This window comes from Podarcis muralis, chromosome 12, assembly GCF_964188315.1.
Source record: "Podarcis muralis chromosome 12, rPodMur119.hap1.1, whole genome shotgun sequence".
In the NCBI taxonomy this organism is placed as follows: Eukaryota; Metazoa; Chordata; class Lepidosauria; order Squamata; family Lacertidae; genus Podarcis; species Podarcis muralis.
The window spans coordinates 34,854,121-34,867,609 of NC_135666.1; the positions used below are offsets into that span (position 1 = coordinate 34,854,121).

Below are 13,489 nucleotides of genomic sequence, written 5' to 3' on the forward strand. Positions count from 1 at the left end.
TTAGCCAGGATGACCTGTGCTGTTGAGAATTCTTGTCCCAAACGCTTGGAGGACATGATGTGGGAAACGTTGGATTGCAATACCCCATTGACCTGTCGTTTCTTCAACAGACATGCTTACTACTTTGTTGGTATTGGATTTGGGGTGTTGCTCTGCAGCATGATTCAGGTGTGGACCTTTGTGACCAGTTCCGCAAGACAAACAGCAAGGATACGTGAGAAGTTCTTTTTTGCTGTACTTCACCAAGAGATGGCCTGGTTTGATACCAACCAGATTGGAACACTGAACACGAGATTAACAGAGTAAGATGTTTCTGTTTTATGTTATAATCTGGGGGGAAAGGGGGGGGGTCAGTGCCATGTAACAAAAACTGATTCCAGCTGTGGGCCAGGTGTAAATCCCTACATGGCTAGTTCCTAAATGTGTTTGCATATGCATTCCTCCTTCATAACCAAATGGATGGGAAGGTACATAGGCTGCCATACGGAGAAAAGTTTGTATTTAATGGCAGTGATTTCAACACCATTCAAAAAGGTGTTGAAGCCTTAACTATTGAATAAAAACATCAACTGACATTCACATTTTTCATCCTTAATTGCAGTGATATTAACACCATTCACGAAGGAATTGGAGACAAGCTCAGCATAATAATGCAGAATTTAAGCACGTTTTTGACGGGCATTATCATAGGATTTGTGCACGGATGGAAGCTGACCCTGGTTATCTTGTCTGTTAGCCCGCTTCTCGTTGTATCTGGGGGTGTGTGGTCATATGTAAGTTGCTGGAGCTGCTACAAACGAAAATTCTTCTTATCTGCGCAACAAAGGGGGGTGAAGAACCAAAGGAAAGGAGGATAAAATGAAAACCTTCATGGGGGGGGGGGGGATGGCATGGTGTTCATGAACTAAAACACTCTTTAAAGACTGTGCCCCATTAATCTGACATAACTTGGTGCCAAGAAACTGTTCCAGTCATGTTAAGAATTCTTATTAACCATTTGTAGGAAAGAGATAGTGTGGTTAGAAAGTTGGACATAGACCAGAGAGATTAGGCTTAAGTTGCTACGTGACCATAAACTTTACAGGGGAAGTTTGGGCAAACCATTTTCTCTCAGCCTGACCTATAGCAGGGTCCATGTATACCATTCTGGGGTCTTGAGAGGAAGGGGTGGGATAAGTATATAATAATGAATAATAAATCTACTCAAGCCACATCTGAGCCTCCTGTAATTGGTGCTAATTGATAAGGCACATATGCCTTATAATTGGAGATTCCAATGACTATAATTAAATAGCTATGGAAAGGAACTGGACAGATATGGCCTCATTTTCCTGCATCCCCACACAAAGACTAGCTGAATTCATTGTTTTAAAGAAAAGCAGCAACCTTTTTAACACAAACATTTTTTAAAATAAATTTTATTAATGTTTGAAAGAAAATGTACAGAGGTTAATATCCAATACTGTTTAATCAAAGATAAAACCATCTAAAAACATAAACCAGGAGGGGGGAAGGGAAAGAAAGAAAAAAGAAAAGGGAAGGGAAAAGAGAACTTCTTATTCTTCGTCTGTCAGCCTTACGTAGAAAATCATTCAAAGCATCCACTCCAAGATAACACCCAACAACTCAGCTTTCTATAAAAGCAATATTTTCTTCAATCCTCAAACCCAGATATCGTAAGTTCGTATTCTTTTTCACTCAAAAAGTCTATAAGTTTTCAGTCTTTCAGCACATACATTTTTAAAGTAGTATTGTAGTCATTTTGCTAAAACCCATATAATCAGCTTTATTATATAATCAAGAAGTCTCTCATGCAAGAGAACTGTCTGCACAAGTAACCCATTTTGTTGGTGCAAAACAGGTGAGGAACCTAAGGCCTAGGGCCTAATGCAGCCCTCTGGGGCTTTCTCTGGGCCTTGGGACTCTGCCCAGGCTCCTCGCCTCACCTCTCTGCTCCTTGACCACCTCAAGTGTTTCTGCATGCCTGGAAAGTGCCCTTGAACTATACTTATGCATCTTGCTTGCCTGGGTGAAGAGAGTTTTGCAGGATCTGTTGCTCACTTTTGCCTCTGGCATGCAGCCCATCACTGGCATGCAGCCCTGCCAATGGTTGCCTATAAGACAATGCAGTCCATGGGCTAAAACATGTTCCTTACTCTGGTGTAAACCAGGGGTCATTCAGAGCTAGAATTGAAATACTGCCTATGAATAAAAGACCCGTCCCCGTTTCCTGTCACATAGATAGTTCTATGAGTTTATTGGGTTGTTCTGTGAAACAACTTCATTTTTCATTTCATTTTTTACATATTCCAGCTCCTGTCGGTGTTGACTACTAAAGAACTGTCAGCCTATGCTAAGGCAGGTGCTGTGGCAGAAGAAATATTGTCGGCCATCAGGACCGTTGTTGCTTTTAATGGGCAGGCGAAAGCTACAGCCCGGTAAGGCCGCTTCTAACAATAAGCATAATTGGAAAGCTATTTAGAAGGTACATTTGTTCCTTCTCTGAAGAAGCTGAAACAGGCGTTCTTTGAGAGCATTAGAGATCAGCAACTGAAAGCATCCCTCCAGATTAGTGTAGAATCCAACGTGTGTATTGTTGCGCATGTTCAGGTGGAGATCAAGCTATAATTCTGCCCATCCAACATGGCTGATAGAAACAGGTTTGTAAGCCAGTGTGAACTATGTTCTTCAAACGTCTGCCTTCAACCAAGGGGATCACAGGATGAAACATGCCTGCTTTTCTCACGACATTTCTTGTTAAAACAGTGGGTTACACCTTCAGATAGGAAAAACCCAGTGTGGTTCTAGCAGCCTCAGAAGATTTAAGCAGTATGGGGTTTGTTTGTAGAGATAAATGGCAATGAGCACTTGCCTGTATGGAAGCAGAACTGAGTGGGAAATACCTTAAATAATCACATTTGGCGGTTTGTTTTCAGGTATGATGCAAACCTAGAGGACGCTAGGGTTGTTGGAATGAAAAAGAGCATCACCACCAATGTCTCTATGGGTGTCTCCCAGTTTTTCATATATGGATGCTATGCACTTGCCTTTTGGTATGGAACCAAGCTCACACTGGAGGAGAAAGAAAATTACAACATCGGGAAAGTATTAATTGTAAGTCAGTTGTCCTGCTGAATGCAGACTTTAAAAAAAATGATCTCTGAACCAGGGGCGAACGAAGGCGTCGTGACACCCCGGGCAGGGCGTCGCTACATAGGGCGCATGTGCGGCGTTGTTACGTAGGAAGCATGCGCCGTACGTAGCAATGCCGCACATAGGCTGTACATAGCCGTTTGCCGCCAGCACCGGGATCCTCTGCTCGCGGCTGCAGCCATGAATGGAGGATCCTCCACATGTGGCTGCGGCATGGCTGCTCACGCCGCCACGATCACCTGCGGGGTGCCTTCTTGTCACTGCACCCAAGCCATGAAACCCAGGGGGCAGTGCCCCCCCCTCCGTTGCGACGCCACTGCTCTGAACTTATAAGTAGAGGCTGCATTGGAGATTTGAGCCCAACCCACAGAAGCCTTGCTACCTGGTTCTGCACATATTATCTTGATCTGCAGATCAGTATATGCAGTAATGGACTTCGTATCAAACTGGTGCTGTGTGGATACTGGAAGCAGTAATTTCCAACATTCACGATGACCAAAGTTTGTTTAAGTGTATATGTGCCATTGGGCAAGGACATTAGGTCAGAAGTCTAGTACTCTTCTCTTGGCTTAGTTCATCATCATCATTTATTTATTCAACTTATACACTGTCCTATAATTGGAGGTCTCAGGGTGGTTCACAACAATACCACAACACAGAAAATCAAACCAAACACAATAACCCAATAAACCCATTGCAACCTAAAGAGGGAATACCATTAAGCCCAGAATCTAACATTACCTAACTAAATCTCTCTGTGTATGAACCTTATCTACCATTACAATATGCATAATTTGACCTGTTTTCTTGTTGATGCACATAACATCCAGCAAGGCAATCTGTACACAAAATCCTACTCTGCACAGATTTCCTCCCTGAAGTGGCACCTCTTGATAAAATAATTGAGACAGAGGTGCCTCTATCAGAGCTAAGTCAATCAACCGCTCCACCTGTTTGCAGAAATAACCATACTATGCACTCTTAGAATCACGGAATTGTAGAGTTGGAAGGGAACGCGAGGGTCATCTTGTCCAACCCCCTTGCAATGCAGGAATCCTTTTGCCCAGCGTGGGTTTTGAACCCATGGCCCTGAGTTCAAGTCTCTTGCTCTACAGACTGAACAATTCAACTGCTCTTTCCATTGGACACAATAGCTAGACTACATAGGAGGTTTTTAATAGCTGAAGAAACTTAAGAGAGGGGAGAAATGTTTGTAAAAGTGTTTCTGCTGTAAACAAAATTAAAAAGTCATGTAAGTTGCATGTGTTCAGTGAGGTTTACTTCCAGGCATAGAATTGCAGTTGTAATTGTTGTGGTACTGCATTAACTGATGGCAAATCCCTAGTTTTCAAATGTTAATTATTTCAACCATTTCCTCACTGTAGGTGTTCTTTTCTGTGATTGTTGGCGCATTTTCCATTGGACAAGCCTCCCCAAATTTGGAGAGTGTGGCCAATGCTCGAGGAGCAGCCTATGAAGTCTTTAGTATTATCAGGAAGGTATTTATTGGCTGGGATGTATAATATGACTGATATTAATATAATATCACACAGGCTCTTATAGAAGGTTATGAATTATCCTAAGCCATTTCTTGAATCAGCATTGCACATATGGGAAAAATTGGATTTTAAAACAAACAAACAAACAAACCCATTAGTGTCCCTTTATATATAGTTATGGCTTTAAAACAGAAAAATGCAACCAGTTTGGGCGACATGTGGGATAACAAGATTTAATGAAGTTTTTACAGATGGATTGTGGGCAACTATAGCACTGAGAAATTCTCAGGACTCAAGAAACGCAATGGTCAGCAAGGCGGCTCAGGTAGGATGACATTGCTCGCTTACCTTCCCAATGCCAAGCATCACTGCCTATTTCTGAGAGAGAGGGAGTGGGGCACAGGGAGCTCAGCAGCAATACAACACTTCTGCTGCTGTGCTGAGCTCCTTGCCCCTTTCAGGAACTGGCAGCAACACACAGCACTGGGAAGGAAAGTGAGCAATAGCATTCTACATTTGCCGCCATCTTGCTGCTCACTGCAATTTGGATAGCCAAGCTACTGGCAGGGGCATTCCTGGAAGCACCTCAAATTGGCACACACAATAGGGTGGTTCACACACAAAAAACAAAAACTTTTTTTTTTTGAAAATGCCTGCTCCAAAGATCTTATCTTGCTACACTAGGGATTATATAGCTATATCTGAAATTTCATGCATATCAGTTAATATCTTGACCCTCCTCCATGAAAATAGCTGTTTACTTAGCTGTTTTCCTATGTCCTAAAGGCTGAAATTTCAATTCATTGCAGCAGGGTCAAGATATTAACTGATATGCATGAAATATAATTCCTAGTGTAGTAAGATAATTCAGTGCAGTTCAGTGCAATTCAGTGCAGCAGGGTCAAGATATTAACTGATATGCATGAAATATAATTCCTAGTATAGTAAGATAAGATCTTTGGAGCAGGCATTTTTTTAAAAAAAAAGTTTTTTATGAACCGCCCTATTACACAATTATCACAAAATACAGCTTTTATCTTCACAACAGCCATTTGGGGTAGGCCAGGCTGAGAGAAAATGACTGGCCCAAGGTCAGCCAGTGAGCTTCGTGGCCAAGTGAGGATTTGAACATGGGTTTCCCCAGTCTTAATCCAGAACTCTAACCACTACACCATGCTAACAAGAAAGGAGTCACCTCAGCCTTGTGCTTTAGCCCACAAATAATCATTCCTCAGGTAAAAGTAAAGGGACCCCTGACCATTAGGTCCAGTCGTGGCCGACTCTGGGGTTGCGGTGCTCATCTTGCTTTATTGGCCAAAGGAGCCGGTGTACAGCTTCCGGGTCATGTGGCCAGCATGACTAAGCCACTTCTGACGAACCAGAGCAGCACACGGAAACGCCGTTTACCTTCCCGCCTATTTATCTACTTGCACTTTGACGTGCTTTCGACCTGCTAGGTTGGCAAGAGCAGGGACCGAGCAATGGGAGCTCACCCCGTCTCAGGGATTCGAACCGCCGACCTTCTGATCGGCAAGTCCTAGGCTCTGTGGTTTAACCCACAGCGCCACCCGTGTTCCTTCATTCCTCAGGAGCACTCATATATTTATTTATGAGGTGTTAAAATAAAGTAGCTGCAGCAAACTGGCTTTTTCGCTACTTTATTTTCCATAAGTATATTCTGCAAGTTGTGATCTTTGAACTTCATTGTGAATCCTGTTCCCCGCCATCTGAAATGGCAGTTCTGGTTTCCAGAAATACAGCCCTTTTGGAAGAGAAGAGAGTCGTGCAGTATTTTAAAGAGTGAAATGGCCTGTTTGTTTATCATTAGACATAAAATGAAGAACGTGCCTGTGTTATGCCACAGTTACAGAAATGTATCTTACTTCCAATTTCCTTTCCAGCCGCGCCCCATAGATAGCAGTTCCAGTGAGGGGTTCAAGCCAGACAAACTGCGAGGAGAGATTGAATTCAAAGACATCTGTTTCAGCTATCCCTCAAGGCCTGATACTCAAGTAAGCTTTTCTTTTTTCTTTCCCCCCCTCTTTTTGGTTGTTTCGGGTATTTAAGGAAATGTGCATTAAGATTTACTGTGTGTTCAAATAAGTGCTGATAGGTTTTGTTAAAATATATCACTAGGATTGCTGTTGTTTAACAAAATAAAAATATCAGCAACTAAATCAGGTGTTTGCATTCAGAACACAGCATGTGTTTTTGAGATACAGCAACCATGTCTCTGTTAACATGTTTCATTTTTAGGGTGTTGTTCATCGATCAAATCACCCTGAGGGCTTCTGTGATCTCTGGGTTGTTGTTGTTTTATTTCATTGTGTTTAAAATGTTTAAATGTTTGTGAATAATTCCAGATTCTCAAAGGTCTGAGCTTAAAAATCGAGCCTGGGAAAACTATTGCTCTTGTCGGTTCCAGTGGTTGTGGGAAAAGTACTACAATTCAGCTATTGCAGAGATTCTACGATCCCGCTGAAGGAGAGGTATGTTTTGAAGGAACCATAGCTGTTCAGTTTTCAGTGTCACAAGTTGCAGTTTGCTATATGAAAAAGCACTGAAATATTTGGTTGGAAGTCATTGCTGTAAGACAGTGTTTCCCAACCGGTGTTCCGCGGCACACTAGTGTGCCGCGAGACGTTGCCTGGTGTGCCGCGGGAAAAATTAAAAAATTCGAAAGATATCCGGAGAGGCGGCCTTCAGGCGAGTTTTAATTTTAATTTTCCTTCTCCCACTTAATGCCCCACGCTCGCCCGAGCAGCTTGCAGTCCTCGGTAACCACGGTGACCCGAGGGAGGGGAGGGAACAGGGAAGTCGAGGGCGGCGGCGAGCCGCGATGATGTCAGTGGGCCGCGCCGCCTCGCCCTGGCACGGTGTGAGAGCCCCGGCTAGTGGCGCGAGCTTCAGAATAAGTGGGATCCGCGTGCGCGAGACCGAGATCGCGGGTAAGGAGCTCAGCCCTGGGCAGGAGGAAGCGGGGCCGCGTGTGCGGGCCACATCCCCACAGAGAGCGAGCCTCCCCCGGCCCAACACTCCGGGCAGGTCCACTCGCATGAGGGGGCGGCGATGGCGACGGCCAGCAGCTTGCCTGCAATGCCATCCCTCGAGCAGGCGAGGAGCCCGGAGGCTACCAGATGCGAGTCCTCTTTCCCACCCTGCTCGGGAGTCCAGAGCACTTGGTCGCATTCAGGATCTAGAGTGGGGAAGCGGGGCTTGTGTCTGGGCTGGACACATTGGGCTGCCTGTGCCGCTCGACCTGCGGGGAGAAATCAGGGTGGGAGTCACGACCGTGAGGCAGGGCTGCCAAGTGTGGCAGAAGAGGACACGGCTGTCGCACCTGTCGTTAGGTAGGAGCTTCTTCCGTGTCGACCTGCTGCCCTAAAGTCTTGGCTTTTTTCTTGGCTTTTTGGCGGTTGGCACAGAAGGAAGGCAAGGGGGAGGGGGAAAAATTGAAACTTACACTTTCGTGCGTCCCTCCCGGCGTGACGCTGCGCGCTGACGTCACGGGGCTGTAATGGTGGTGTGCCTCGAGATTTTTTTCATGAAACAAGTGTGCCTTTGCCCAAAAAAGGTTGGGAAACACTGCTGTAAGAGATTCATCTGTGCTTTTGCCACTGTGTTAAGAAATCCCATTTTAAATACTTTCACTAAATTTAAGAGCAATTCTTAGTCTGTGCTTCCTGCTTCTGGTCATTTAGTTTACATATTATTTCAACAGAATAAAAATGGTCACAAATGATTCCCCCCCCCCCCCCACAAATACTGTTAACATTTTCATTTATAGATATTATACATATATATATATATACATGACTATGTTTTTGATATTATACTCCACACAGATAATAGTTTTGTTAAAATTAATCTTATAAATTCTCTGAATTATTTGATTATTTGGCCTTCCTTTACTTAAAGCTCTTCTTTGCCCAAATCTGCTGTGCCCTTATCTGAAGTTAGTTAGTTCCTTCCCTCAGTCCTTGACATTTACTCTTTCTGCTGCCTGATCTCCATCTTTAGTTTTGGGCCATGAATTTGGATTATTTTCAACCTTTGAAAATGTCAACTTAAGGTTCCTTTCCATCTTGTGTAGCTCTTCAATAGTTTTAACTGCCAGTCATTGTCCTTATTGAAAGTCTAAACAGAATGCTCCATCTCTATTTAATTCTTTTATTCCTTACTTGATATCTTAGAAATTTAAACTCCCTATGTTTAATAAGAACATCAGGATGGATATAGATAATATTTCAATATCATGGCCTTCGTTTGATAATTTTTCACCCACCTAGTTAAAATAGTTAATGGCCTCTTATTCTCATAAGCTAATAAACCTGACCATAATGTAATTTGGGAATATTATCCATATTTGGCTAGCACCCAGCTTGAATGCTGCCTTTATATTATTGGATCAGAGCTGATCTAATTATATATATTGTGTTAAATGTTCATTTAAGAAAGCTACCACACTCCTTCTCTGCAAGCCTACCAGGACCCCTCTAGGTTTTGAATTTCTCTTGCATATTTCTTGCTGAAGTTATTCTAAATTGTCTCTGGCTTTATCTAATCCCACTTCCAACTCCCAATTTGTAGTTTTTGCTTTTCTTAGCAATGCCTTGACCTCTTTTTGATTTTGTTGCCCGTTTTTTTACCTTCATGACCTACTGTAGTCTCAAGTCAATATACAGTATACAACTCTTATTGAAACTAATTGCCTAAATACAAAAAGTTCATATTAAGAAGGTTCATAAGATTTGGCCAGGGCAAGAGGGCAAGTATGTATGTACGTATGTGTCAACATTTTAGCTTGCTTTTCCCTTAATGAAATAGACTGCATTCAAGCAATCATAATAAGATATGAACAAACATCATTTCCCCTCTTCACCCCTCCCTTTGCAATTGAGTAAACAAACCCAGAAGTCATCTGTTATGCTCGAACCAGGAAACTGTGGTCAGTGGTTTCCAAACAAGTCTGGATCTGAAGCCAACTTTAGTTTCATATCCAGACTTCTGGATATTTTCATATCCAGACTTCTTTAAAAGGAAATAACCACAGTTTTGTGGTTCAGATGTAATGGAAAGCTATAGCTTATTGAAGTATATTTATCCCTGCATCATCTGTAAAGTTACAAGTTATCTAAGAAATTTTATCTGAATGTAGCTATTAACTACACCCATTTTAAAACCTGCTTTTCTGACCTCTTACAAATTGCTACATCTTTATCCCAGATAACCATAGATGGACATGATATCCGGACACTCAATCTCAAGTGGATGAGAGAAAACATTGGCATTGTAAGCCAGGAACCCGTATTGTTTGCTACTACGATAGCAGGCAACATCCGCTATGGCAGAGAGGATGTTACTGATGCTGACATTGAGCAAGCAGCAAAAGAAGCTAATGCTTACGACTTCATATCCAAACTTCCTGATGTGAGTACCTGAACTGTCATATTCTCTGTTACAATCTGGAGAACTTCGTTCCTACATGTGCAAGGATTTACACATGTCAGCTTTTAAACTACAGTCGTACCTTGGATCTCAAACACCTTGACTCCCAAACAAATCGGCTCCCGAACAATCAAAACCTGGAAGTGAGTGTTCCGTCTGCCATAGCTTCTGATTGGCTGCAGGATGCTCCTGCAGCCAATCAGAAGCCACGCCGTTTTTGAACGGTTTTGGGAGTCAAACAGACTCCCGGGACACATTCTGTTCGAGAACCAAGGTACAACTGTACAGTGGTACCTCTGGTTGCGAACGGGATCCATTCCGGAGCAGCCCTGTTCGCAACCTGAACAGAATGCAACCCGCGTCTGCGCATGCATGGGTCACAATTCACCACTTCTGCGCATGCACATGACGTCATTTTGCGCGTCTGCACATGCGCAAGCTGTGAAACCCGGAAGTAACAGTTTCCAGTACTTCCAGGTCACCGCGGCACGCAGCCTGAAAAGACATAATCTGAACTGAACATAACAAGAGGTATGACTGTATTGCTAATTGTTTTTCACTCCAGTAGATGGACAAAGGATTTTTCTTTTTTAAAACAACAACATAGCTGTACATCTGGCTGTGGGAGGAGGCACTGGAGTGAGTGGAAATGCCCCTCTGCTCAGCTCTGAAGCTAAACTGGCCTCCTGTCACTGATCCAAAACAGGGCATTTGGGGGAGTCAGTCCAGGAACCACTCTTGCTGCCATCGCATGATTGAGCCCAACCATTGGCAGTCTAATCTTTAGTCTTGGCGGGCTATCCTGCCCTGCAGTGTGGTTGGCTGGGGAATTTACAATGGCTGGCCGCTGGGAGGTGACTCCTCACTACTCTGGGAATGGAGGGTAGCCCACGAGGGGCCACAAGCACTGCCCACCTAGAGCCGGGTAAGCAGCTGTTTTCTCTCACACACACCCCCTCGGCCACAACCACCTTGAGCTGCAGATGGGGCAGTGCCCTGCTGCTCTGCAAAACCTCACCAGCGGAGCTTTTGCATGTAAACAACAACCAAAGCTTCAAAAGTACCATACTGGTTTCAATAATCTTTCTTCAATTTTAGGTGTGCTCATACGAGTCTAATCTCAGCAAGCTGAGATAAGGAAGAGCACCCTCTCCCACACTTCCTGTTCCCTTTCCAGATTCTGAGTCACTTCTCTTAGATTCATTACTCATGAAACAATGCATACTTGTAATTAAAGTGTTTCTTTAATAATGGCCACCATTTTCTCTCTTTTTCTTTGCTGGAACGACCTTTGGCTTACGCAGATTCTGTAGGCAAACTGTTAAATTACTGATTGCATGCATATTCATTATTATCACAGATATGCTTCAGAAAGCTTCTTAAATCAAATTCTTTGTTCCTATATTTTCTGGATACCCAGTCCTCTTCAAATGTGTGGCTTAGATGAGTCATTGTCTAAGTGTGGTTAATCATTGAGATGGCTCCAGTCAAACAAACCTTTGCTTCCTTTTGATAACAGAAAACTTATTCTTAGCAAATGGCATATTCAATCTTACAGGACACACTGATGAATCCAAGGTGAATAGCTAACCAAATTATTTAGACTGTTCACACATATGAAGAAACCCATTTTATTACTGGAGTGCCAACATAGCATTCTTTCGCCCCTTCTTCTCTCCATTGGGAATGTTTTCAGGTATTGTTAGCTAAATCTGTCCCTGATATAAAGGTAAAGAGACCCCTGGCCATTAGGTCCAGTCGTAGCCAACTCTGCGGTTGCGGCGCTCATCTTGCTTTAATGGCCGAGGGAGCCGACGTACAGCTTCCGGGTCATGTGGCCAGCATGACTAAGCCACTTCTGGTGAACCAGAGCAGCGCACGGAAATGCCGTTTGCCTTCCCGCCAGAGCGATACCTATTTATCTACTTGGACTTCGTGCTTTTGAACTGCTAGGTTGACAGGAGCAGGGACCAAGCAATGGGAGCTCACCCCATCACGAGGATTCGAACCACCAACCTTCTGATCAGCAAGCCCTAGGCTCAGTGGTTTAACCCACAGCGCCACCCGCGTCCCAGATATTTACAGATAAATTTGTTATTAGCACCATCTGTGCTGCAAGTAATAAGTCCTTATGCTTATGAGCAGGGGTCAGCAAACTTTTTCAGTAGGGGGCCAGTCCACTGTCCCTCAGACCTTGTGTGGGGCTGGACTATATTTTGAAGGGGGGGGGAGAATGAATTCCTATGCCCCACAAATCACCCAGAGATGCATTTCAAATAAAAGCACACATTCTACTCATGTAAAAAAAAGCAGGCAGGCCCCACAATTAACCCAGAGATGTATTTTAAATAAAAGGACATATTCTACTAATGTAAAAACACACTGATTCCCAGACCTTCCACAGGCCGGATTTAGAAGGCGATTGGGCTGGATCCAGCCCCCGGGCCTTAGTTTGCCTACCCATGCTCATGAGGTATGGTACCCTGAAAACAGAAACGAAAGCTCCTTTGCTGAATGTTACTGAATGTTTTGTGTTTGGCTGTAGAGTGTTACTTCTACGCAGCATCGCCTTTTCTTGTTTGTAACTAAGAGTGGAAACTCTCATGTGATTCAGTCTGATTTCTGTGCTTTGAATTTCCCAGAAATTTGACACCATGGTTGGCGAAAGGGGAGCTCAGCTGAGTGGAGGGCAGAAGCAGCGTATAGCAATTGCTCGTGCCCTAGCCAGGAACCCCAAGATCCTGTTGCTGGATGAAGCTACCTCTGCTCTGGATAATCAAAGTGAATCCATAGTGCAAGCAGCACTTGATAAGGTAAATAGTCTGTTATCATAGAATCGTGGAGTTGGAAGGGATCCTGAGGATCATCTAGTCCAACCCCCTGCAATGCAGGGGATCGAACCTGCAACCTTGGTGTTATCAGCACCACAATTTAACCAACTGAGCTATAGTTTAAAAAACTGAAGTTCCTTGAGGCATCTCCTAGGCCAGTTCTAGTTTGGCCTTAAGAATATGCCATAACCCTTGAAAAATATTATTTAGACAGAACTTCCAAACCTGAGGTTCTTTGCCCAACCAGCTTTTACTTATATGTTTAGTGTTTTTATTATACTGTGTTTTTAGGCTGTATACCACCTTGGATTCTCACCCCCCCCCTTATGTGTGATTTAAAAATATTTAAATAAAAACAAACAAAAATGCAAAGTGCCAAAGCAGTGAGACTTGGTGTACTGTAGTGTTAACCATGTTAATTTAGCCAACACTGAGATTTTAATGTGAAATCTGTAAAGGAAATGCTAAATCGGTTGAGGAAACAGCAATAATGATATGTCTAATCACGTGCTGAAAATACATTGAATGGAAATCAAAAGTGAGAGATGAATTATAACT

At 43.4% G+C, this 13,489-nt stretch overlaps 1 protein-coding gene across 1 annotated transcript in view; it reads left to right on the plus strand.

The window, feature by feature from the left end:
* Window positions 1-13,489, plus strand: part of ABCB5 (ATP binding cassette subfamily B member 5) — a 47,965-nt gene that overhangs the window by 12,521 nt on the left and 21,955 nt on the right. The window contains exons 7-15 of the mRNA XM_028750594.2: window positions 111-302; window positions 602-773; window positions 2,314-2,438; window positions 2,937-3,114; window positions 4,539-4,652; window positions 6,554-6,664; window positions 7,016-7,141; window positions 9,879-10,082; window positions 12,743-12,913. Of these exons, the coding sequence (XP_028606427.2) occupies window positions 111-302; window positions 602-773; window positions 2,314-2,438; window positions 2,937-3,114; window positions 4,539-4,652; window positions 6,554-6,664; window positions 7,016-7,141; window positions 9,879-10,082; window positions 12,743-12,913 (1,393 nt within the window). The remainder of the gene's footprint in view (window positions 1-110; window positions 303-601; window positions 774-2,313; window positions 2,439-2,936; window positions 3,115-4,538; window positions 4,653-6,553; window positions 6,665-7,015; window positions 7,142-9,878; window positions 10,083-12,742; window positions 12,914-13,489) is intronic.